This window comes from Aulostomus chinensis, chromosome 3 (genome assembly GCF_037954235.1).
Source record: "Aulostomus chinensis isolate RoL2024-O1b breed Wild chromosome 3, RoL_Achi_v1.0, whole genome shotgun sequence".
Lineage (NCBI taxonomy): Eukaryota > Metazoa > Chordata > Actinopteri > Syngnathiformes > Aulostomidae > Aulostomus > Aulostomus chinensis.
Window position 1 is genome coordinate 4,120,151 of NC_141322.1, and position 27,941 is coordinate 4,148,091.

The window sequence follows — 27,941 nt, forward strand, 5'->3', positions numbered from 1 at the left end:
CATTCTGTTTCCTTACACGATGGCCAGGTGCTAGAACTAAGAGGAAATTACTAGAAAACCAAATATGACACAAGAAAACAAAAGGACAAAGGTGTGGATCAGGGGTCAAGGGGTCAAGGTGCAGGACCCCACACTACACACCACACCATACCATACTGACCTGTCCATGTCCTCGGGCGGGAGGTCTGAAGCAGATCCAACAATGCGGGGAGGAGTTCTAACACCATCTGTCTTTGAAGGAAAACCACTGAAATTTGCCAGCCCACCATGACAATACAGTGCTTCTATAAAGCTTCACAACTACAAAATCACCCAGGGGTGCAGTACACACCACCCAAGAAATATGATATTTGTGCAGCTTTTCAAACGGAAGACTCCAAAATTAGGATGGAGCCACTGCAATATGAGGATTTTCTCTTGTGTTAGTCAGAGTGCTTGGTCCTGCGGCGGGGTGTCAGTGTGAGCTGCTTCACATTAGAGCATGACATTTTACTAATTGTGTTGTTTAGTAAGGGTGGTGGTCTTGGCCCGTGCCATAGTGATGCTCCGGACATCTCCTGACAGCTTTTCCAACAGGAAGGTCTGATTTATAGGCCCAGAACAACAGATAGATAGATAGATAGATAGATAGATAGATAGATAGATAGATAGATAGATAGATAGATAGATAGATAGATAGATAGATACTTTATTAATCTCCAGGAGAAAGTCACAACAGATACTTCTGAGAGATAATACCATAATAAGTCTGGAACTTCTTGGATCCATATGCTCTGGGAGTAATTAATTTCTTGTAAGCATTTCTGTGTTTTTGTTATTGAGAAACTTAATAAGTAAAGTATTTGAATTTCTGAACCAGCTTTAATTTAAGAGGGATAGACAAGCTAATATGAGTAAGTCCTGGTATTTCTGCTCGCTCCCTCTTTCCCATGAAGGCCACCCAGCTGCTAATATCATCCTAGTGGACACTTCCCGCCGGACATTTGAGCAACGGAGGATTGGATGTCGATGCTACCTCATTCCATTTGTTTTCCAGATAAAAAAGATGCCAATTAGGTCATGTTATGATGTGGGTGGATTAAATATAATTTCCTTCCTTTTCTTATAATTTATTTGAAAAATAGCCAAATAATCTGATGATATTAAGAACTGTAGGTATGAGGACTGTATCAAAGGCTGTGAGTGGTCCAAGGGGAGGACAAAGAGCCGGGGGTTACCAGGACGTTCCTGCTGTCCCCCCTGTTGTAGAGAGAACTGTTCTGAGACTGCGTCATGAGTTCCAGCTCTTACAGATGAAGCATGATACAAAGCCTTAATCCAGTTTGCAAATTTAGGGCAAAACCTATTCTTTTAATCCATGAGATGAGCGAGGATATTTTATTTGATTGAGTGCTTTTCTGTCTCCAATGATTGGTCCAAAGTTCTCTTCTCTTCTTAATTTAGTCGGATGAATACACTTTGTTTCAAACGTAACACATCGTACTACCGCCATATGATGCTGGATTAAAGGGTTGTGGCCTGGAGGTTTAGCATCATCAGCTCTTGCTCTCTCAGGATTTTTCTTCCCTGAAATCATGTCAAGGTTTTGCGTAAGAATGCTGAGCAAGTCAGAGGAAACCTATCAGATTTAACGCTGTACATCTCACCTCCAACAAAGAAGAAAGCTTGGCACAGAGCGAAGGTTACTTTCAAGGCCAGTGGAAGCATGATTGGCTAAATGTTTAACTGGTTTACATTTTCATTTTTTGTTTAAGAATGGTGTTAAGCCCAATGCCTTCCCAGCAGTTATTTAGTAGCTGTCTTGTGTGCATCCGTCTGTGTTGACAGCTGAGTACACGTTGACTGAAATGACCGGCACAACCCCCCTTTCTTTCAACCCTGTCACCCTCCTCCCTCCCCTCCTCTCCCCTCATAATGACGCATTGTCCAGACACCACACTGAGGCCAAGTGAATAACAGGGCCCGGTCAGACCTCTGGGACTAGTCTGAGAGCCCCCAGGGGAGGAAGCAGCAAAGAACAGCAACAGAAGAAGAACTGAAGGTTGTGAACTCTTGAAGACCGTCGAGCAGACACAAAGCTGTAAGTTCTCTCATTATTGCTCGTCGTTTTGTTTCCTGATGTTATTGAGGCAGGTGACTAACACTTAATCCTCCACTAATGTCCAATTAATGCATTGTTTGTGGGTTTGTGGGGAAAGGGAGAATTTCAATATTCTCCATTTTAGACATTTGATTAATTAGTGTCACTGGTATAATCACTACTGGAATTCTTAATTCTTCCTGTGTGCAGGCAGTTTACAGGATTAACAACTGGCCAGTTTTCACAATCGTTCCACAAAAGTTAATGAAAGACTCGCACACCCAGTCCGTCCTGCTATTTACACGCAAAATCCAAAGTTTTAAAAGGTGTATTTGTGGTCTGCAGGGTGAGTGTCAAGGATGCTGAGCTGTTGTTAGAGTATCTGTGTGTGTAACCCTGGCTGATGTGTCCATTTCTGACAGGATATCCGACAGCTAAGCCTGCTCTCTCTTCTCTCCAGCATCTAAGGACTGTAAAGGCCTCTGGCGGGCCAACACTCACAGAGTCTTGTCAGCTTTCTAAATAAACATTCCTCTGACATTCTGACCAAACTGCCAAAAATGCTCCTTCGCTAAACTCATCAGGGACGGACCTGGGAGACACGGGCTCTTAATCACTAAAGACAAACAGATATTACAAATGACGCTGATAACTGATGAAATCATTTGTCTAATACAATGAGTTCAGGATGTCCAAGTGGAACCGTTAATGATCTAATGCTAGCGGTAATCATGCACTCATACATCTTAGGTCTTGTGTAAACACGTTAACTGAATACTGTCATCAGCAGTGACAAAAGCTCTCCAATGCAGATCGTATGAAAACACCATCCACTTTTGAAAATATACAAATGCCAAGACCGCCCTAAAGTAAACCAGATGATAAACCGATGGATTTAGTAGCTGCTCTGGAGCGCTCAGTCATATCAACAGGAGTAGATTACCTAAAGTTTGGATAAAAACGAGTGAGTGATGCAGGCCCCCCCAGTTCTCCCCCGTTCACGTACAGCGGGACAGTGACGGCAGCGCGGTTCAAAGGCCTCATCCGCTCCAGCTGCTGCTAGACGCACCTGAGCACGTGAACCTACCAACGTCTCCTGAACTGCTGTTTTCAAGATCAGTAACCAGACGGGACTGCACGACAGAGAATTCTTGCCTCTGCCAGAACACTGACCCTGAAGACGATCCACATCACCTTCAGGAGTTTAATACACTAATCTCTAATTCAAGTATCTCAATCTCAATCCAGGTTACGTTGCCAGAAGCCAAAGCCCTTGTTTGATCGTTTCATCTGGACTTAAGTAACGTGATCATTAGTAATCTCTAACATGTCCAGAACCAAACTAGAACAGTTTTCGGGGGTTTACAATTTGATGCTGATCACTTCCAAAGTGAATCATTGTTCCTAATTTCAGCAAATCTCATGAATCCATTCATTCATTTTTGATTTATCCTACAAAGGAAACAGAGATGAAAGAGTCATCCCAGCCCGTAAGTCTGACTGACAAAATGATAACACTCAAATATTCATGTGTTGGTTTCCATTTGAAAAACTATTAGTCATCAATAATTATCAAAAGAAAGCTTTACGTTTTACATTCTAATGTATTCTAATACATACATTCTAGTTTCCCAGCTCTGTCCTATATGAAATATTCAGACAGAGTATAACAAATTCCTTATTTTATGAGAACTATATTTTTGTTGTCTTTTTGCAGTTTGGATTTTACATTTCTGACAAGAATTTTTTTTATTCTTCTTTTCTGCGGCTCAACGCGTGTGTGGATAGAGAATGAGCCGATGTGTAAGGATGTAAAATAAGCCACAGAGACACGATGGAGGTGTTGCACGAGTGAACCTCAGTAAATCACGACTCCCTCTCTCGATGCAGCTGAGGATGACCTCGCAGTCTCTGATAGTGGCTCTGGCCTTGCTCCTGGCCTCCATGGACCCCCACCCTGGCATGGCGGTACCCCTAGTAGAGCCAGATGATGATGTGTTTGACCTGGAGAACTACGATCTCACCAGTGACCTGGATTTAAACGTGTATGGAGGCAGCTATGACTATGAGGACTCAGACCAAGAGGTAAGAGGGCTGACAGGATGGATCATGACTAGCAACAGAGGACGCTTTGCTTAAGTGGGTGTCTTAACAGACACAGCTAGCAGGTGGGAAGATGGATAAGGGTGTCCTGGTCGCTGCAATAGTGCCTCCTCTGGTGGGGGCCCATGTTCATGGGGAACTGGGGGGAATTTGGTCTGCCTGGTAAGGCTCAGATAACACGCAACAAGTGTGTTTGGCACTGTTGTTAGTAATGATGAAAGGCTTGCACATTGTTCTGTCTCATATGAGAAACAGAGTAGCGTGTGTGTGTGTGTGTGTGTGTGTGTGTGTGTGTGTGTGTGAGCGCACGCACGCATGGTCGTGAAGGAACATGTTACCTCCAGCAACTCAATGACAGGGTTCAGAAAATGCCCCCCTGGATTGGGAGGGAGCACCATACCTTCATCATAACAGTATTGTAATTGTGAGTTAGGTTGCTGTTAATAAAGAGGCAATAGTTAGTTATTAAACAGGTAATGACCAGGTAATAGCTTGTTATCGCCTAAATGGATCTGTGTAATGTCTGAAGCTTGTAACAGGTTCATAATCCATTGCCATGAAAGTGAGTAAACTCGTCACGTGAGAGTGTGGACTTGAGTCTCTGAGTATCAGTGCTGAGCTCCCAGAGAACGCAGAACATTCACCATGGATGCGCCGCTGTAGCTGCTACTGCGGGAGCTGCTACTGCTTGAGCTGGTCCAGTACCGCTGAAATAACAACTGCAAATATTTGTACCAATATTCAACTCATAATAATTACAGATGATTAGCCTTTTTCTTTATTACGACTCAAAACACCACAAGTGTTTATGGTGATTCTTCTGCCAAAATATCATTCAACTTTAAATTTAATTTAACAGAAAAATCAAATAAAGCATGTGATCAGATTGAAGGGAGCAGCTCATCAGCTGCATCAAACCATGTTCCAGGGTTCATACGGGCTTGCATTTTCAAAATGGCAATTTTGTGACTGAAGCAATTGGACAAAACGAAATACAGCCAGAGAATTTCGGAAACATGGAAATTTGCTTTCTGAAGACCTGAGAATAAGAGCAATTTCTGTCTCTAAATATTGGTTCACTCGTCATATTTCATGTTGATTATCTTTAATTGTAGTTCAAGAAAACCAGTACACATTTATTTTTCTTGTGTAAAGATATCTTTTTTCAGAAAAGGAACTTCAAACGCATGGGAAAGTCATGTGGGAGAAAATGAAAATTATGGAGAAATGTGTACAAACCTTGATGTCAGGGTTGATATCCAAATATTGGACCTACCCTTTGTGGCCCACGTACCAAAACTCTGTCAAGGTGTAACTAAAGAGATTTGCCTTGTTGCCATTAGTAAATGTGTTTTTCCTTGATTGCCCTTTGTTTTCTGGCCCATATTTTTGCCCTGTGTCACTCTAATATTACCCAGACATGTCAGCGTGGAGTTCTCCAAATGCCTTAAAACATATTAGAAGCACAACAAGCAGTTGGCGCCATGACTCAGCATTTCTGGTATTAAACCCCAGAGTCTCAAGGACTGCTTTGAGAAAAAAAAGTCACATTCCAAAGGAACCCATCGTGTGGCAGTGAAAGATTGTTTTTAGGTTGCAAAGTTGCAAGAAATGGCGAGACTTCATTTGTAAAGGAAGGATCCAAAAATATGAGAAATGAGTTTACAGATGTCAGAAGCCAGTTTCTCAGGGACTCAACCGAGAAGTCAACAGAAACAGATGGGTTCACTCATATTGAAGCCAGACGGCGTTCCATCCATTCATTCTGTCGCACCACGACAAGCCAATATGTTGCTCAACCAGGAAGTTTTATCGTGATTCATCTATTATGTCCATAAATCTGAAGTCTGCTGTTTGCTGTAAGATTAGCAAGCCCTTGAAGTTCCATCATGATTCACGTCAGAGACATTTCAGATGCCTTTATACAGTGTTCATACCCGACGTGTGGAGGGTCCGAATGTGTCTGAGGGAAAATACGCTGCTGCTTAAGCAAGCAAACCTTATGTGTCCAAAAAAACGAGCATGAGAAAAAAGTTAAAACCGAATTAAAAGAAAATTAATGAGATTATGCCAACGAGAACACGTCGTTGAGCTGTAAACTCAACCATATCTATTCTGGTGTTAATATTGTCATTTCTTTCAAAGTAAATATATCATATATTCATCATCATGGTGGCAAAACTACTGCAAAGAACGTTGTACTATCTCAGTTTAAGAAGTCTGTGTTACTTTAGTAGTCCTTGAATTTGACTCAGGTGCTGCAGTGGTCCTCACTGTCACCTCACAGCAAGAAGGTTCAGGGTTCAAGCCCCGGCTGCAGCACGGGGTCTTTCTGGGTGAGTCTCCATGTTCTCCCTGTTCCTGCTGGGTTCTCTCTGGTACTCCAGCTTCCTCCCACAGTCCAAAGACATAAAGAGGGGACCAGGTTAATCCAGACTCTAAATTGACCGTAGGCGTGGCTGGGAGAGCCAATGGTTGTCTGTCTCTATGTGTTGGCCCTGCCAGGGACTGGTGACCCGTCCAGGGTGAACCCCGCCTCTCACATGAAGGCTGCTGGGATAGGCTCCACCCCCCCCCCGTGACCCTTAACAGGAACAAGCAGAGGAGATGATGGATGGATGGATATGCTGATTGAAATTCAGTGTGAGTGACAAACTTCCGTGAACAAAATCCCTTCTTCCGCTTTTATATTGAGACTCTGCCCTTACAGTTTAAAGATCTAATCAGGATACAATTTTAACTGCACTTTGTTCACGTAAACCCACTCAGTCAACTGTGTGACTTGAACACAAGGAGGTTCCTGTGCTCGTCCTGGCTCGCCACTGAGCAGAGCAGCTCCTCTAGTCAGTAGATGGTGTTGCGCCCCTGGAGAAGGAGTTCTGTATGTTTGGTGGGCACAACTGAGCAACTGACCTCATGCTCTCTAGGACTCATACAGTATTTTGACTACGGCCTCCTTCACTGCTCATCTCATTTGTGGAAAAGCAAATCGATCTAGACTGTGCTGGTGGAGTTGGCTCAGAGCTGGAGGTGCAGTAACTATAACCACCGGCAGACCAACTCATGCTTCGGCCACTTGGACATCAAGCAGGATCTCATATCAGCCTTCTATGGATTCAGATTCTGCCGTCTGAGAGGCCAGGGTGGAAGACACAGAAATGGACATGCAGTCAGTTGAAGGTAAATCACACGCAGCACATTTGATATTAATTTTATATAGTCGGGTTTTCAGCATTGTACTTACGGGAAAATTTCAAGTATCACATTTGAAGAGGTTGATTTAAACTGCAAAATTTGAAAAGGTCCTCCAGCTCCTGCCAAAAAAAAAAATCCCCAAAAAACCAATGTTGTGCTTGCTTGAGGTATTTGTTTCACTTCCTCCATAAACGATAAATGCAAGTAAAAAGACATTGAAAACTTTTTTAAAAAAAAAGTGCAGATGCACTGAATCTTTCATTCAGATGCACTGAATCGTTCATCCAGATGCACTGAATCTTTCATTCAGATGCACTGAATCTTTCATTCAGATGCACTGAATCGTTCATTCAGATGCACTGAATCGTTATGGCAAGCGACTGAGCAGCTGTTCAGCTTCATAGATTTTCCTAAACGTTCTTTGTCTCCAGACGGCAGCAACATCTCTGATGCAAGTTGGTACATAAGAACGATTACAACTTCTCTGACGCTGTTTGCTACCGACACAAGCATGCATAACCTTGCATGTGGCAACATCTTCCAGTGTCTTTTAATTGCTCCAAATCCAGTTGATGGATACACACACGGGGCTCTTGTATTTGTCACTTGACAATTACATGGAAACTGACTTCATGATGTGTCGATACTGCTACCTTGCAAAAAGTTATTAACACAGTGACTGGTGATGGTGAGGAAAGTTTTGGCGTCAACAGTCTGCGATAGTGTTATTGTGCTGATGTCATTACAGTGACGCATTGCTAACTTTAATTCTTCCAAACACAGAACCCGGTGACCACCAGCAGCGTCCAGCCTGTGTCGTCAGCTAGAGAACACAGAGGTACACGATAATTACCAACTGCACTTTACCATCATGCTGTTCTGCCTTAGTAATTATTCTTCAAGTCTGATTGTGAGTTTTTATTGCCTTGTAAAGTGCTTTGTTGCAATTTGAAGAGTGCAATATAAATAAAGTTTATTGTACACGCTACAATGAACATCACAACATTTCAGTGGTGGCTTGGACACGTGTGTTTCTATTTTAAACTGCATATTGATGTATTTTGGAGTATCTTAGTAAAGAGGACAGGTGACCAAGAGCTGTCTGAGATGTGGCGGGTCATAGATGTAGCTCACTCTCTCGACTGTCAGCAGACATCAAGCACCAGTATACGTAGCTGCTGCTGCTGGAAAGCCAGGCTGAAGACAGAGATGAGGAGCCTGGAGTTGGCATTCCTCCAGTCCGATGCAGAAGAAACCAGACGTCCCAAGAGGGATTTCCAGGAAGAGTTTCTCTCTGTTCTTCCTCAGCTTCCACAGTTGTAGAGCCAAACCTGGAGCCACACTACTCCACCCTTTCATGAGACTGCCCCCATTCAAAGTTTTTGCCTTTTTTGAATTTTACCTATTAATTGCAGATTCATCTTTTGGATTTTTTTTTCTTTGCACAATAATTGCAGTGTGAATCTAACAAGCAGATCACCATCTCATTTACACGCAATCACATTTAGTCAAGGAACCTCTTGGATAAGTAGAAAAAGAAATAGGCACAATGTCGAAAAAAGGGGCTTTGTTTAAATTCTGAACTCATGACAAGTTTAGTTATTGAAATGACACTGCACATTAAACAAACCAACAATAGATTTCAGATGTCAGGAGACTCAGAGAGTGCAAAGACAAGCCAAACCCTGAAAATAAAAAGCAACCAGAGGACTTGCATCCTGTGCTCCGCACAGTGAAACATAACATTTGAATTTTGCATGAAGGAGCACTGAGGTGTAAGTATCACTAGGTGGCACTATGACTTAAATATGAGATGTTTGGAAAAGATCTGACTGTGTGGAGTCTGGTTACTACAATTTCCTTTTCTATGGTTAAATATCAAACATGGATCCTCTTTGAGCTACCACCTTATTGCGGTGGAGAAGTTCACGTGTCCCAGTGATCCCAGGACCTAAGCTGTCTGGGGCTATTATGCCCTTGGCAGGGCCACCCAAGACAAACAGATCCTAAGGAAGGGACCAGACAAAGAGTTGCTCAAAAGATTGGCAGACGGGGGTGGTGGTTCCCCTTATTAAGAAGGGGGACCGGAGGATGTGTTTCAACTGTCGTGGGATCACACTCCTCAGGCTTCCTTGTAAGGTCTTTTCAGGGTCCTGGGGAGGAGGGTGCACCGGATAGTTGAACCTCGGATCCAAAGGCAACAGTGTGGTTTTTGTCCTGGTTGTGGAACTGTGGACCAATTCTACACTCTTGGCAGGGTCCTCGAGGGTGAATGGGAGTTTGCCCAACCAGTCTACATGTGTTTTGTGGACTTGGAGAAGGCATTCGACTTTGTGCCTGGAGGAATCCTGTGGGGAGTGCTCCGGGAGTATGGGGTTATCGGACAGCCCGATTCAGGCTTGCAGTAAGTTGGACTCATTTCCAGTGAGGGTTGGACTCACCTCGGGCTGCCATTTGTCACCAATTCTGTCCAGCTTTTATGGACAGAATTTCTAGGTGCAGGCAGGGTGTTGAGAGAATCCGGTTTGGTGGCTTCAGGATTGGATCTCTGCTTTTTGTAGATGATGTGGTCCTGCTGGCTTCATCAGGCCGTGACCTTCAGCTCTCAGTTTGCAGCAGGGTGAGAAGCAGCTGGGATGAGAATCAATACCTCCAAGTCCGAGTCCATGGTTCTCACCCAGAAAAGGGTGGAGTGCCATTTTGCCCCGATGGAGGAGTTTCAGTACTTTGGGGTCTTGTTCATGAGCAAGGGAAAGATGGATCGTGAGATCAATAGGCGTATTGGTGCGGCATTAACAGTGATGCAGACTCTGCATTGGCCCGTTGTGGGGAAGTCATTCTGTTTCCACCAGGTGGCGCAATGACTAATCTCTCCTAGAATGTCATGAGTTCTTCCTTGGTCCACACTAGTCTGCTCCACTAAGTCTAGTGAGAACCCACCTCATAGTTGTTGCTTTTCGTGTGTCCCTACTTAAAGACGAACACACCGACTGCAGTATAGGCTATGTATGAATGTAGCAGGACAATTCATCCAAAAACGAATCATAAAATACAGAGGGGATACAATTGCTCAGTGGGAACTTTTACTATGTTGCTGAGGTGAGATTATGCAGGGAATTCTGTTATATCTTCTGTACAGCTGTAGTCTCTTACCCTGGAAATAATTTGAATTTATTCATGAGTTGGTGTTTAAATGCCTGAAATACACTCAGTGGGTAACACAAGCTTAGGATACTGTCTCTCTTTGTTCTACAGCATGAAAAATAAATTATAAAATAAAAATGTTTTTGCTTTTAACGAGTCTTAACACTAGTAGTTACTAACAAGTGGCCAAAAAGTCATGCATCCATGGTGTGGTACATTCATAGCATAATGTCAGCGTTGCAAAAATAATGTTTGAATTTTTGCTTCAAAGATGATAAAAGACGTTTTCTTTAGTAAAAATGATGTCACTGAACAAAAGCCTCTTAAACTTTTCCTAGCTTCCTGCATTCAAGTCCTCTGATGTCTTCAGGCCCATACCTGCATCGAGGCCCTCGGCCTGTCGGTGCCTCGTCAGGTTGCTTTACTGCTTTGCACCTCATCTTCTCTCTCGTCATCATTTGTTTCACTCAGGTTATGCGGAACAAATCATGCCATCGCCGCGGTTCCGACCTCCCACACGTGGCATTTGTTTCACTTTAGCGAGCACCTCCATCTGCCCTCCAGTCTGCCAAAAACATTCTCACCCACCACGGTCCTGGCTCTGCTTGTTCTGTGGCTGGACACAAGCTGGGATATTAGTCGTCCATGTCAATGAAAGGTTTCATCAGCCAGACTTCAATGGATAGGCTGGAGGATGATGTGTGCCAGGCCTTGCGGTTTCAGTGCTGTGTGTGGTATTCCCCTGGTCCAAGAACGGGGATGTGTAATCCATCAACTGCACCTACACACTGTGGCAATGCCAAGCTGCGTTCCAAATATGTTGTCATTTCCTTTAACTTTTCAGTAACAGCAGAACTTTGGGCATTGATACACTCGCAGCGGAGGGGCAGTGACAACTGTAGTAGTGAATCCACTGAACACAGGAAAGACGCTCCTGAACCCAGAGTTGCTCCTCAGCACAGTGGCGACTGATTTAGTGAAGGAGTAGACAGCAGAGAACTCATGTTTTAACGTTTCTACCATTATTTCAGCAGATGCTCGATCAGTCATGGCCACAACTGGCCCCGCCCACTGTCAGTTTAAGCCTTTCTTTATGATAAAGACTTTGATCTCTAAGAGCTGACACTTCTGGGTTCAACTTTGAGGAGTCAGCATGGGCTCCCCCTCTGCTCAGCACCTGCAGTGTAAAGTCAGTGTGCGACCTGACCTAAGTAGTTGACATGGGAATTTCAGGGAAAATGATGTAGTCCAGCTTTCCGCCTGTGCCACACTCACGAACACACCAGGAGATTTCATTACTGCTCTCTGCTGGCTGTGTTGTCCCCCCAGAGCATGTCCCATACTCAGCCCCGACTGCCACCCCCTCACAACCTGGTGCTGACTGTGTTTGGGATGGATTCACATCACCAGCTTCCGCCCTTCTGTTTTTAGTGTCAGAGCCAATGTCGAGATCAGGCAAGATCCTGCACCTGACAGGGGACCTGATCCAGGACCCCTCCTCCTCAGCATCTAACTATGGCTGCAGACCTCCTGGCCAGGATTTCCGCTAACAACAGCAACAGTAATAAAGAAGTTGAACATGTGTGTCCCACCAGCTGAGCAGAAGCGTCACAATGCCTCCTTCGTGGAGACAACTGCGGTCATCTGCAAAGTTGTTGCATTGCAGCCAGTCTACTTTTCACAGACACACACTTTATATCCTCACACAGCAGCAGACAACCACACACATCTCCAGTGCTGGCGCAGCCCGGTTCCTCCCTCGTGCTTTCATGTGTGATGAATCCTCTCCTGAAGTGTGCATTGCTGAGTATAAAGAGTAATGTCCCTCCGCCCAGCAGCTGGGGCGAGTCGAGGGCCATATTTCAACGCAGATTGTTGAACTCACACAGCCAGACACTGACACTACCATGTGTTTCCAGCACACATAAACATAAAACTGTTTATAGAGGGCGTAAAGGAGACAGGGAGGCACTACTGGCACCACCTCATCTTCATCTGTCATCCTTATCTTCATCCATATCTCTCTCTCAGAAGGACAGCAGTGACTGACATCTTGGACTGCATCCATGTCCTGCCATCTGTCTTGCCTGCCTCCTTCTCTCATTCACTTTTAAATGACAGATGAGGCCTCAGTGAAGTGTGACATTTTATCCACGTGCCAGACAGGGCTCCGCTCTCCACATCTGGGTGGTTTAGGGAGTGGAGGTGCATTCTTCTGTGTGTTAGGCCTCTTCCTGATGCAGCAACAAGGCTGCGGGGAGGGAGTGGCCCTTTTTGTCTGGTTGGTGTTTATGGGGACACAGAACTGCCTCTTTGCATCTTTACACTTGATACTGTGGCACTGTGACATCACACATGCTCACTGCCCATGTGTGTTACTGCATTGAGAACATCAGTTTTCTTCTGAGTGGCAGCTTTTAGAGGACAAAGCCTATATTGAAAGGAATGTTAGTGAGCATGCTTTAAAAGGTGAGGTACACCCTGGCACCCTCGCACATCTGTGGAGAATCCTGGGGATTCTGGTGTCCTCCCTCGGCTGGTGTTGTTGAATTTGATCAGTGTGTGTGCAGCGCAGGTGTCATTGGTGCTATCATTTTTGTTGCGTAACTTCATTTGTCTCAAAAAGAGGCGTGGTCAGATAGTTATTCCTCAAGTTGTCCCAAATCTTGCACCAACACACTGATACATGCAGGCAGCAATCAGGCAGAATCACAACAAAAACATTCCAACATGAAGGGTTATTACTGGGGAGATCCGGTCTGCTTCACCTGCTGCTCCCTCCGCACTGAGGCACATTGAAGCACCACACACAGCAGCATAATATCATCCCTTTCCATGTGCTTTTGCATTTGAGCAATGTCCTGTCTATGTACTGTACTTTGAGTATTCGAGATACTTCTTCCAGTGGTTGCAAATATCAAGGGGCATTTAACCGGCAAATCAAAACTGTAGTTTAAGTTTCACAGGATGAGGAAAAACTTTGAGCTTTAAAGCTATTTTTCGAGAGATAACAAAGACGTTTTGTTTGTTTCTTTGTTTTTTTCCCACAACAAAAATCTGTCTCGATCTCACTGGATATGCAGCCAAAATGGAGCGAGCTAAATTTTGCTAGTACAGGCAGTCAGCTGGAGCCGCACTGCTACACATGCGACATCTACACGCGACATCTCTCACTCTCCAATCACCCAGTTTGGTGCCTTTTTTAACTGCAGGAATGTCCCGTCTTTCCCTCTCTCTGCCTGGGCTGCTCTTCATACTGCCACCAGAGAAATGAATATTTTCACAGTTGAGATTACAGACAATCAATATATGTAAGCTTTATGTCATTTATTATGCAAACACATCGAACAGGATGCAATAAAAGTACTCTATCACTGCTAGAGTTTGAATGTATACTCAATTACATACAATCATTTTCTACTCTATCTCTTCCAGTCTCAAAGCAAGCCTCTGTTGCACACTCACACTTTCTCTGATTTAAACAGGGATTGATGCAAATATCCATGAATGAAATATAACTTCCCACCCAATCCTTCAGTAAAATCAGTAAAATGTTTAACAAAGCGAGGATTGATAAAAATGTCAACAAAATATACAAATACAATTAGAATTTGTATTTCAAAAGTAACCTAAAATGTGTATGAATCTGCAAAGAACACGTTATCAGTAGAATAATTTCCCAAACTAGTTCCTGGTGCGTTCCTCGTCTTCTGTCTCTCTCTGGCTTTTTCCTCCCGTGTGACTGAGCACATTTACGTAGACACTAATAAGCCGATTATTATCTGATTTATGGAGTTATTTATATCGGATTATTCAAGTGGTCATCTAAACAGCATAACACAATATCCTTGATAGGATAAAAGCCATTATCGGATTAAGAAAATCCAGGAAACACACCTAGCCTTTCTCCCACTGTTTTGTTAGGCGCATGTATACGTCAGCTGATTTCTCTTTGTTCCTTCACATCTGCATGTGGGAACAGATGTCGCTGGAACACAGGTGCGTGCAGTCAATGACAACGACAAACATGGCGTGCCGCGGAGGTAGAACTCATAGCTTGTCATCGTTTTCTGCCTGTTGAGACGACGCAGAGACCCACAGCCCTATTTAACATGTTTGACAAGCATAACAACCCCACACTGAAGCAGCCCTGAACGACAGCACCACCATGTTGCCATGTTGAAAGCACAACAGGAAGTTTGGTAACATTTTCTATGGGTACATCATCTATTGTGTATTAAAAGGGCATTACTGATGCATTAAGACTACACTCATAAACACATAATCTATTATGACGCATTATATTAACAGTTGTAAAACATTATAGATTTTGCTTATCATGCAGTACAAAGTGTAAGTGTTCAAGGTCAAATTCTCTTGAGTGGTTATGAGGTAGAGGTTAACTGGTGTGGTATAGTGCATTAGCAGTCTATACACACACTCATCAATCAACAAGCAATGACTCTCAATATGATACAACACACTGCAGTATCATAAGTTATCACTGTAAGTAAAGTGAGGCACATACAGTACTGATGCATCCATAATCGCTAATGCTTCATTGTAAGTGATTATTATGGAAAAATGCAGAAAATTCTAATAGAATGTGTCTGAAACCTCAAGATGTAAAACATGCTTGATTTACTTTAGGTAAGAAAACGCTACTGGAAGTTTGGAAAATAACAAAGTTGAGTTTTGTGTCATGATCTTGGAACCAACTAGGAGACTGACCCGTGTACAACAGGATTTTCCATTTATGGCATTACTGATCATCAGAGGAGGTGGCCATCGCCCCCTCCTGTCCCCCACCTGCCCCCCACCTACAACAGGGTCCTGAGCCCCTCCCTGGGAAACACAACACCTCTTCACACTTGGATCCCCCTGGTCTGAAGAACCCACGTGAATACGGGCCAGGACAATGACAATGACTTATGTGACCTCAAAGACTCTGAAAAGCAGAGTTCACATGTGACCAGCGACTGTAGAAGGTCACACCCACGCAGAGTTACAAAAGCATGCCACTCCCCACTTGTGTGTTTTTGCTTCTTTTAAAATCATAACTTGACATGAAAATTGGGACTGTAGCCAGAGGTTTACATGCCGTGGTGAACACTCCAGAGCAAAATAACAGGCTTGAAAAACACACACACACACACACACACACAACAAATACATGTGATTTGTTTTGACATTTTCTTTATACCTTTAAGTTAAACACAAGTACTCCAGCTCAGTGTTTTGTTCCGTTTGTTCTAGCTAATAACATGTTTACTTGTTAGGTCTGGTGGATTTAATTACCACAACCTCAAGAAAGAATGCAGGCCCGACCCTCAGAGCTGGACCCGCTTCCCCTCCCGCTCTCGCCTCCACAGCATCACTAGCACAGGCGGGGGGGGGGGGGGGGGGTGGTTTCAATTCAAGGAGGCATACAAACAAGTCCAGAGAAAAACATAAAAACACTGTCTGTCCTACACGGGCTCAACAGGAGCAGCGAAACTGCTCAATGGCCGACTGCCATTTCCAAATGGAGAAAGGTGCAGTGTTTGTTGAAGGCTGCTCCTGTGTGGCGATAGGAGGGACGTATTGTGCTGCTGCAGAGATCTTCTGCTACCACAGACTTCAGAAAACCTCTTTGTTTGATACAGATCCCCATAAACATCATGCCGTAAACATTTCAATGAAGATAAACATCCCCTATAATGTCACAAATCATATCAATCATTCCTTTCAACGTAATCACAATCAGAATTTTTTTTTGGAAAGTCCTGCAGCCCTGTTGATTTACTGTTGGACCTTTGTAACAGCAGATCTTCTGCTCTGGGGGAAGAAAGTCAACCATTAACCAACGAGTGATGAGACTGTGGAAATAATGATAACAGTGATAATGATGATAATTGATACCATGATATATGATATGAATGATAATCCTGTACCTCCGACTGACAGATTGAAGTGGGTACTGTAGCACCAGACACCCTCCAACCAGCCAACCAGCCTACAGATGGACCTGGAGAGGAGGCGACCCCCCCCAGCCTGCCCCCAGCCCCTGTCACCCTGGACTTCAAGGGTCCAGGTTTATTTGGGCCTGAGACTGGATTGGGTAGGTCCCAGCTAACAGTGAGCATTCTTTAACTGACCAAAGAGTGCAGTTATCTTGAATATTCCTGCACACGTACTCCATCCATGAATATTTTGTATGATTTTGTTCTCATTTACCTTCTCCCATCCATCTATTTTCCATACTGCTTATCCGTAGCTTATCAGTTGCTAGACAGCCACTCCACCCCTGAGCCACGCCACCCCGTACATTTACCCTCTTGAGAACATTAAAGATATCGACTGTTTCCTCTCTCCCTCCATCGTCCTATGAATCAGAGGAGGTGCAGTATTTGCTGAAGATAAGATTTGAGTTACAGCAACTTTGTAAATGAAGCATTGTGTTGCTGCAGAAAATCCCAGCATGCACGTGGTATTCTAATGTTTGGCAAAAACCACAGAATTATCATTGATGAAGAATGATACCAGAACAATAATTCCCTCTGACACTGTGAATCATATCACAATTGCAAATGAGCCCCAAAAAAATCAGGCATATTTTCCAAATGAATCAGGCGGGCTATGGAGGACGGGTCGGGGACTGGAATGGTCAGGGCATTTTATAACAACTGTAAAGTAACATTTATTAATCGTAACTGGAGTGGATGTCTGAAATAATGGTGGTTTAATCAATAATAATAGTGCTTTCTCTTCAAGGATATCTAATTTCCTGACGTGCATCTGGAAAAGAGGCGACAGGCAGCTATGCATTGTAGAGGCGAGAAACAGCTGGAATACACGGCTGGAATACACAGCAGCGTTCAGCTAGTTGCATTTTACTGCACAAACCAAACCATCCCACAACTGCTGCATAGCCTCAATAAAACCAACTTCAATTCATAGCCAAACAATATGTTTCCAAAAACAGTGTAGGCTACACGAGTATGATTAATACTTTAACAGCAGCATAAGCCATGAACATCGTTCCACCTGCAGCTGCAGCCGTACTTGTGGACGCCAGTTCTGTTCAGCAAGACGACTGCCACGAATGGATGATGTTTGGGGCAGAAATGCGGTCAGAGGTGCAAAGCTTTGCATGAACTTTGCTGCATTCGTGTGACTTCCAACACTGTTTCGTCTGCGTTTGCCTTGATGATGCTGAGTGTCCACAACAGCCTCCGTAGTCTGTTTAGGCTCTGGTCGGCAACCTCCGTGTTTAGAATTGTGAAAAGCTTCGACATTTACTGATGTGTTAGAATTTGTCAAACATTAAAATATATTCAGCTCATGCTGAACACAAACCTTATTTCAGGCATTTGAACACAAACACTGTTGTCTTTGAGACGTTGCAACTGGAAATTCAATAACGTCAGGTTAGGGTTTCACGGCTCATTCCTGCTCTGCTGTGGTAGAATCTTCACATCCACAAAGAATATTAGGACAGGATATAACAATGAGACAATATATTCATTGCACAGCATGACAAAAATCTAAATATAGTAGAAATATATAAAATGAGATGTAGAAGTATGTGCCTCATACTTGACGATGTAAAAATATGTACCTTATACTTCAAATTGTAACATGCAGACATGAAGAACATATGAATGAAAATATGCAGTGACATTGAAGAAGCGTTTGTATTATTTGCATTTGTGTGATGCCTGGTGAGGCTCTCAAAACGCCGTCCTCCATGACATGAAACATATTTATGTTTCTATGGTTGATGAGGCTCCACCCAATTCAATGGCCATAATCATGATGCTTGCAAGTGGAAACATCTGCTAACCGAACTGTTGTATCAGGAACTTTCTCTTGCAAACGCGGCTTGGACCTGTGAGTTTAAACCCCCCCCTCCCCACACACACACACACACACACACACACACACACACACACACACACACACACACACACACACACACACAATGACAACCCTATATGACATCCACACATTCTTGTCACATTTTGACATTTTATGAATGAAACAAAATAGAAACAGTGTTGAATAAGTTGTCATGAACACTGCCACACATCTGGCAGAGACCATAGCAGCTGCAGCGGTAGGCTCCTAAAATACAGAGCAGATGATGCCGCTGTGCCACATGTCATATTTAAGTCCCTTGAAAGTGATGGCTCGTTCTGTTAAACGTCCCGCATCAAAATAACATCAGCTAATGTTAACCGCAAACCTTTTTCTCAGGCATTTAAACAAAAACCCCATCAGGTCCCATCAGACTCAGGATGCCTTTTGCTCACCTCCTCCACTCACATCTTGAGTGGATTAAGATGTGAGGAGAGGTGGCAAGGGGAGGAATGTAGGCTGCGATGACAAGAGGGGTGTGATTTAAATGTGATAACACCCTTTCACACAAGTGGGGGGTTTACAATACATTTCTACAGTGAAAGTAATCCTTCATGAAAATATCTCATATGTACACACACACACACACACACACACACACACACACACACACACACACACACATATATATATATATATATATATGTGTGTGTGTGTGTGTACTGGGAGTGAACTGAAGCACGATTTGAACCAACTTGTCTGTTTTCTTTGGATGCACATTCACCATTTTCTCAGGTGATCATTTGTTCCCCTCCTAGACCTCACTTCCTTCAGGGAGAACATTTCCAGTCTCTGCCTCATGCAGGAGTACTGAGCTGTTCCCTCTTTCCTTCTTCTTTTTTTTTGTGACGCTGCTAAACAACAAGCTAGGAAGTGGAAAAATCTAATAATTGAATTTCAATGCAACATCAGTGAACTTGCTATTTAAGTTAACCTAAAGTGGTGACTTACTACTTGTGTCCTTGTGTGAGTTTCCTCAGCAACTGATACTTTGAAGTCAATCTGATTTGATTGACAGGTGTGTTGGTGTCCAGTCATTGTTAGAACCAAAGGCTTGAGGTCGTCTTCTTAGTAACAAACCAGGTTGACATGTGTTCACTAGAGAAGCTGAGGCTGCTCTTATGAACCCAGACAGTGCCCCTTCAAGGACCACACCTCACCAACATGTCAATTAAAGATTTCATTTCTTAAATATGATGTGGCCTCTGACCTGGGAAGACAGGCTGATGACCAGGCTGAGGGAGAATCTGAGTGAGGATTCCGTCTTGGCACGATTTCCACCTGAGCTGAGAGATATGAGCAACAGGATAGAATCAGAGAGGTTGATGAAAGGGATGCGATAATGATGGGGAAGGAAGGTGAATACTGTAGGTGCATTGAGGTAAAATGGGGGGGGGGGGGCAGACCAAGAGATCAATTACAAAATACAACGTCTCTTGATTTTAATTTTTTTTCAAAATTGGAAAAATCCCAACTGTAAAACACAAACCCAGTTGTATTAACTCAACTCAACTCGACTTTATTTATAGAGCACTTTAAATACAACCACAGCTGACACAAAGTGCTGTAGCCTACATAACATAAAAACATAAGAGCATCAATAAATAGTAAATAAAAACAATAAAAGCAATAAACAAATGCAGTCCCGTGCTTGGTCAAAAACCAAGGAATAAAACTGGGTTTTAAGACGAGTTTTAAAAATCGACAGTAAGGGCGCTTGTCTAATGTGGAGAGGTATATCATTTCACAAAGTGGGAGCAGCAACAGAAAAACCTCTGTCTCTTCTGAGCTTCCGCTTGGACCTTGGTACCTCCAGGAGCAGCTAGTCAGCTGACCTGAGGCACCGGCCAGGAGCCTAGGGGGTGAAGCAGCTCAGAGAGGTAAGGTGGGGCCTGACCATTTAAGGATTTAAAAACAAAAGAATCTTAAAATGAACTCTAAAATGCACGGGCAACCATTGAAGGGAAGCCAGAATGGGAGTGATGTGCTCCCTCTTACGTGTTCCAGTTAAAAGATGAGCGGCCACATTCTGGACCAACTGGAGACGTGTAACGGAAGACTGACTGACTCCATTATGAAGTGTGTTACAGTAATCCAGCCGAGACGTGATGAAGGCATGGATTACTGTCTCAAAGTGCTCTCGTTCAAGAGGTGGCTTCACCTTTGCCAGCTGCCTAAGGTGGAAAAAGCTGGACTTAACAACCTCACTTACCTGTCGGTCTAGTTTAAAATTATTGTCCATCTTAAAACCCAGTTCAGAAATTGTTGGCTTCACATACAATGCCTGGGTCCCAAATCAACAGGAGGGGGATCAAAAGGGCCATTGGGACCAAACACCATCACTTCTGTTTTTTTTTAAGCTGAAGAAGTTTAAAGCCATCCAGGCTTTAATATCGTCGAGGCATGCTAGAAGCGGTTTCAAAGAAAAGGCATCTTTCTTTTTCAGTGGCACATATATTTGGCTGTCGTCAGCATAACAATGGAAGGAGATACTGTGCTTTCTAAGAATGGAACCCAGGGGAAGTGGATACAAGGAGAACAGCAAGGGCCCTAGGATTGAGCCCTGAGGAGCCCCATAAGACAGAGGAGTGGGGCAGGACTCAGAACCAGCAAGGCTTACACATATAGTTCTGTATGCCAGATATGACCTAAACCACTCCAGAGCACTACCACAAATGCCCACAAGGTGCTGCAGTTACTAAAATATTGCGGCCAACTATATCAAATGCTGCAGTTAAGTCCAATAGGACAAGAATCACATAATCCCCAGAATCATTTGCCAGAGGATGCCATTAAAAACACTTGGTACTTTAAATTTAATATGACTCCAAATTAGACAAGCAGACTCGGTGCTGTGCAGGATTTTAAAACCTGACTGAAAGACCTCCAGAATATCATGTTCATCCAGCTATGATTTAAGCTGTGCATGAACCATTAAGAAAAGTTTTTGATGACTTTTGATGGAGGTATGCTAATACACCCTACCCACTATAATTCACTGTGCTAAGCTAACGAGCATGTGTGTCATGGGGGTTCCATGAGTTTAGCAATCATCGGCTCTTCTGGTTCTTGACTCAAGCTCTGTTTGACTACAACTTTGGTTTGTTCCTTTTCAAGACTGCACCTGGCTTAGTGACTCAAGAGTCGGGAATCTCCCCTGTCCTCCAACACGTGTCCTTAGTGCCATGCCCATCTGCTCCTGTGTCAGGGTTTCTAAACCCTTGCCACACTATGAGCGCATTTCCACCGGCTTACTTTGGCTTGGGTCAGTTTGGCCCCCTTTCCACTGGCCCCGACACAGTACTTACCCTTACCATTTTGGTCCCTGCTCTGCTGAGGTTCCAAGCGAGCCGAGCGGGGACTAAAATGTGACGTGAACACATTGCAGGGCACTGATTTGGTAACTTACCCGCTTACGTCGCCTACTTTGTATCATCTTAGCTCTGGCGGGATATTGGTTGATCGTTTGGTAAAGTCTCTTCAAGCAAAAACCACTGACCGAGGCATCACATTGCCTCCATGTCATCTATTGTTGTTGTCTAGCACCCTTGACTGAAATTTCCTGGGGACTGTTACCCACTAGACTAGACACAATCAGTCCAGATGCTTCTGTCCAGTAAACATAATGAAACAATCTAGTTTCAACACATCCTAAAGTCTCCTCTTTTCCTGCTAATCTTGAGCTACCCCTGGTTTGGCTGCCACAGCCCCAACATTGACTGGACAAACGGTTCTGTCGGGTGAAATACTTCCTTTCACAAAGTTTGTTTGAAGTAATCAAGCCCCCCAACCTTACCAGGCCAGCACCAGATCAGAGGGGGGGGGGGGGGGGGTTCCTGGCAAGTACCAGGATTTCAGGAAGGACTACAGCAAATCCAAAGCCACCTCTCTGCCACTGACCTACAGCTCGGTTTGACTCCACCCGGGTGCCACCTGTATTCCCTGTCTGCTCCCAAAAGTCAGGCTATGGATACATATTAATCAATCTTTGGCAGCAGTCATCAGCCATCCCTGTTCTTATCCTGCACGTTCTGGGTTTTTTTCTGGAGTAGAAAGACAAATCATGTCTCTTCACTGACTACCAAGGCCTGAATGACATCATGAGCAAGAACTGCAACCCCCTTCTCTCATCTCTTAAGTCTTGGAGCTCCTCAAGGGAGACACTGTCTTCAGTAAGCTTGATCTACGCAATACATATCATCTGGTCTGAATAAGTGAGGGAGATGAATGTAAGATGGCCTTTAACAAACTGGACATTATGAATACCTCATAATACCTTTTGGCCCCAGCAATGCCCCAGCTGTGTTCCAGGCACTGGTCAACGATGAGCTAGAAGAAATTTTAATGATTACATGCACCTTCATCTAACTGGATGACATCCTGCTCTTTTCTAAAGACAAGAAAGAACATGTCCGTCATGTCCAGGTGGTTCTTCAAGGATCCTGGACAACTCACTTTTTGTTAAAGTTGAGAAATGTAAATTACGCTCTCTTGTCTCCTTCCTGGTGTATGTCATAAGAAGGGGAAACATTCAGATGGATCCTGCTAAGGTATCTGCTGTCACGACCTCGCCTGTCCTGGATTCCTACAATCAGCTCTGAAACAGCAACTCCTGTGGGTGGAGTATGCCAACAACACCTTGACCACTTCTGCCACTGATCCCCCTTCCAGTGTCAATGGGTACCAGCCTTCTCTGTTCCCTGTTCTGAAAGAGGACATTTCTTGCCCATAAGTTCAAGCCTTCATCCACGCCACAGGACCTGGTTGCAGGCCAGACCCATGCTCCTCTGGACTGCCGATACTTTCTCTGCTGCTACTAACTAGGTACTAACCTAGGTCCCCACATACCAAGAGGGTCATAAGGAGTGGCTCTTCACCCAAGACTTACCTCTGTGGGTGTAATTCAGGAAGTTGGTACCCAGGTTCATCACCCACTTCTAAATATCCAAAGGTTATCAACCCCATGGATGTCAGGTCAAAACTGCCTTGCTCCTTCCTACCTTCCACCACGTCAGCAGTTCTTCTAATTTTGGACTAAAGCTCCATTTGATTGCATCTCTGGTTAGTTCAATAACGGGACTACCACCAGGTTCAGAGATTCTGAAGACTCACTGTTTGTAGCTTTCGCTGAACTGTTTCCTGATTTGCTTCGCTGCTCTGTGTTCTGATCATCTATATATTAAAAGTCTTAATTCCCAACTACATCTGCCTGGCACTGTGGTGCATTTGGGTCCACCTGTTACAGTCTGCCTCTGTGTGAGGATGGACAATAAGTGTATTTCCTAGAAAATAAAAAAGTTCCTTAAGTTATCCTTTATCTGTCTATGCTTCACCATTGATTGTGTCTTCCTACTTTGTGCAGGGATGCCTACCTGCCTGCTGTGTGTATGTATTGGAGGAAGTGTGTATTGTGATGACACAGGCCTGGAACAGATCCCTCCTCTGCCCAAAGACACCACCCATTTTTACGGACGTTTCAACAAGATCCGACACATCAAGAACACTGACTTCTTAAATCTTAGTGAGACACCATTTTGGAGACAAACACACCTACTGTTGCAAGCTAAAGCCCTTGCAGATGTAGAAAATATTTGTTTGTGTCACAGATAAGCTCCAGTCCATTGACCTCACTGGAAACCAGATCTCAGAAATGGATGAGGATGTGTTTCGCTCCCTACCCCAGCTCCAGGAGTTACTGCTGGCTGAGAACTCTCTGCAGGCCATGTCCGAGTTGCCCGTCACCATGAAGCGTGTTGATCTACGCAACAACAGGCTGGTCAGCCGGGGAATGCATGCAGAGACATTCAAGGTACACGCACTGGATATTTGATGGGGGGGGCAGCAAGAGGATTTACAGCAAGATCCCGTGTCCGAGCCAGGACTCAAACCCAAAACCTTCTTGCTGTGAGGTGACGGTGCTAACCACTGCTCCACTGTGCCGCCTAACTTGGAGTCATATTAAATTTAAAGAACCATTAATATTCTTTTAACAAAGGAGTGTGTGTGTGTGTGTGTGTGTGTGTGTGTGTGTGTGTGTGTGTTTGTATGAGTGTGTGTTTGGATGCTCAAACTAGCTCTATGGAAAATGGCGGTTGTGAGTCTTGGGCACCTTTTACTTTATGGTTTCTAAGGCGGCACAGTGGTACAGTGGTCCTCACTGTCGCCCCCCAGCAAGAAGGTTGTGGGTGGAGCCCTGGCTGGAGCACGGGATCTTTCTGTGTGGAGTCTGCATGTTCTCCTTGTGCATGCGAGGGTTCTCTCTGGTACTCCAGCTTCCTCCCACAGTCCAAAGACATCAAGAGGGGACCAGGTTAATCCAGACTCTAAATTGACTGTAGGCGTGTGTTGGCCCTGCCATGGACTGGTGACCCATCCAGGGGAAACCCTACCTCTTGCCCTCGAGCCGGACCCTTAACAGGATAAGTGGAAGAAGATGAATGAATGAATGAAGTCTTGGGGGGACCTTTGAAACAACATGATAGGTAGCTCCTCCATTCTTCCCACTCTAAAGGAAGGCCAGAAGCACAACTTTGAAGTGTTCAACAAAGCAGCTTTTATTTACCTCTGAGGGACAACTGTTCCTGCGCCAACAAAATTCTTTAAAGTAGCCGACTTTTCCTGTTAAGAAAAAATGAGGTAAATAAATGACAAGTGATCTAATGTAACGCAGGAAAAAACAGGGGAAAAGGATGTTTCAGAATCAACATGGCTTCTCCCTCCTATCTGCTTCTATTTACAAAAGCATATTATACTGGCTAAAGTTACTAGTTTCCAACTGAGAAGATCAACACTTTATTTCAATACACCCTTGAAGTTTATGACACAAAGATTTGCTGTTTTCTTGGGAGGTGAAGGGAGACAGTGCTGCCAGATGAAGGTTTAAAGGCCTACCTTCCTCCTACTGAGCAATCCATGCAATTGGCTAGATTGGCAGCTGGGTAGACCAATTGCTAGGCACCACCTGTTCAGTCACTTCAGGAGAGAGGGTGTTCACTCACACACACATACACACACACCTACACACACACACACACACACGGGAGGAGAAAAGCTGCAGCAACAAAAGTGACTTAGGGTTCTAACAAATGTCTGTCATCATCGTCATCATCATCTGTGGTGGGAGATGGGACCACATTTTGGTCATTTGATAACATATGGCTCTCTGCTCTCACAGGAAATTATTTTATTTCTCCAAAATGTGTCAGTCAGGATGTAAAGCCAAACCTGTGAGTGCAGAGACATCTCCCCCTGAAGTCGGTTGACGTTGACTGGGTGTGGAGCTCCCTCTAGTGGATGTATGAGTGTGCTGTCTCTGTGCAGGACATGAGCCAACTGAAATTCCTCTACCTGTCCAATAATAAACTGGATTATGTTCCTGCACCTCTGCCGTTGAGCCTCAGAGTTCTACACTTGCAGGTACCAGTACAGACGTCATCATTCTCATCATCACGTATTCCAGTGAATCAATCTACAAAGATCCAAACATTCAATTTTCCCTCGTAGGGACTTTTTTTTTTAAAGTGTACACACACGCGCACTCTTACTTAAATCAGATGTTTCTCTAAGATAAATTCTTATTGAAACCTGTAACTGAAGAAATATGTCATTAGCGTATCAACAGTCAAATTTGAAATTATAAAGTCGTATCTTCCTCTCTGATTAGAACAACAACATCCAGTCTCTTCATGAGGACACCTTCTGTGACAGCCACGACCGCAACTTCATCCGGCACAACCTGGAGGATATCCGTCTGGACGGCAACCCCCTGAACATCAACCTGTTTGCTGAGGCCTACATCTGCCTGCCTCGCCTGCCCGTAGGGAGTCGCTGACGACACCCTCCGACTGCTCCACAAGTCTCCTACTGCTGTTCGTGTTTGGTGTGAATATTGGTAGTGTAGGTGCTGAAGGATTTGAAGGCCGTTCTAATCCAGAGAGTTTCATGTCAAGCACACAGTTAATTTTCTTAACTCACCTTTCTACTGTTAAAACCCTCAGAGCTCTGTTTTTTCTGTCCAGGTAGCTATGATATAATTTCTGTATAAACATGCATTTTCTATGTTACTATATACAGTTGGATTTTCAAGAGAATGTTGCTGTTATTTGGTCACTGATAAATATGTTTTGTAGGATGTTTAAAAAAAATTTGAAAGTTTTTTCAATGTTTCTTGAGAACTATTTATCAGCCTCATCTACTGCTCACAGGCAAATGTCTATTACTGGAGGTGATGAAGGCATGTATGAATCCAAATGAAACACACTGATAGGATGATTTAAGATCTTACCTAATATGGTCAATTTTATGGTTTTTATGGTTTCTCATGACCCATCCAGGGTGAGCCCAACCTCTCATCCGAAGGCTGCTGGGATAGGCTCCAGCCCCCTCACAGCCCTTAACAGGATAAGAGGTAGAAACTAGATTGATGGATGGATGGATGGATGGATGGTTTCCCATTTAGAATTTAGGTGGGTCCATGACATATTGAAGAGAAACTTTTGATATATGATTTCAGTGAGAAAACAAACCCAGTCCCTCAGTGGTCCCCCAGAAGCTCCAGCCCACCAAAGCCACGGTTGTCTACTTGACTCCTGGACTCACTGACAACAAATACGGTCGATGTTATTCTCAGTTTCCAGCTACAGTTTTATCAGCTGCGAAGTGGACAGAACAATAACAGAGCAGGGTCACATCTCTGAAGTAAATTGAATTCTTTTACATCAAGATACATTTTATGAACCCCTAAGGAACATTTGTCTCGGTCAACATTATGACTCACACATACTCAGGAAGTGACATCCACAGAAACATAGACACAGTCCGGCACTAAATAACTTGTAAGAGAATAATATCCCCAGACCAGGAAGGGAAGTCGTTTGGCCTTCGATTTATTGCACCTGCCCGATACAATGCTTGTGTGGTCACAGTGATGTGACTCAGAATATAGACAGTGTGATAAAATGAGGCAAATTGGTAAAAGCAGGGATAAAATAGAAGTGCTAAATGCAGAAGAAGGATGATGACATAAGGGTTCAAAATCTGCATTAAAGCAGCTAAAACACAAAGGTGAGATAGGATGATGGAGCGATGAAAGCAGAAAAACCATCAAGTGCTAGGATGTAACTGGCTCACATGAGGACCTCCCCAGGAAAGGAAGGCCAAGTTCGTCTGAGTCACCAGCCTAAGAAATCACAGGTTGACAGCACCTCAGATTAGAGCCCAGTTAATACCAAGCAGAGTGCAGACACGTCTCTACATCAACTATTCAGAGGAGACGGTGCCAATCAGGCCTTTAAGGTTGAGTAGCTGCTAAGAAACCCCTGCTAAGGAAACCCAACAAGCAGAAGAGATTTGTTTGGGCCAAGAAGCTCAAGGAATGGACATCAGACCAGTGGAGATCTGGGCTTTGGTCTGATGAGTCCAAATTTGAGATCTATGGTTCTACCTGATGTGTCTTTGTGCGACACAGGAAAGGTGAACAGATGGTCTCTACATGCATTCCCACTGTGAAGCATTGAGGAGG

At 44.0% G+C, this 27,941-nt stretch overlaps 1 protein-coding gene across 1 annotated transcript; it reads left to right on the plus strand.

The window, feature by feature from the left end:
* The first annotated feature begins 1,930 nt into the window (after positions 1–1,930).
* optc (opticin) lies at positions 1,931–27,928 on the plus strand. Its single transcript, XM_086200567.1, has 7 exons — positions 1,931–2,080; positions 3,971–4,165; positions 16,469–16,622; positions 23,784–23,942; positions 24,028–24,230; positions 25,742–25,837; positions 26,085–27,928. Exons 2-7 carry the CDS (start codon positions 3,977–3,979, stop codon positions 26,250–26,252), a joined length of 969 nt encoding a protein of 322 aa, XP_086056693.1. The 5' UTR covers positions 1,931–2,080; positions 3,971–3,976; the 3' UTR covers positions 26,253–27,928.
* The last annotated feature ends 13 nt before the right edge of the window (positions 27,929–27,941 follow it).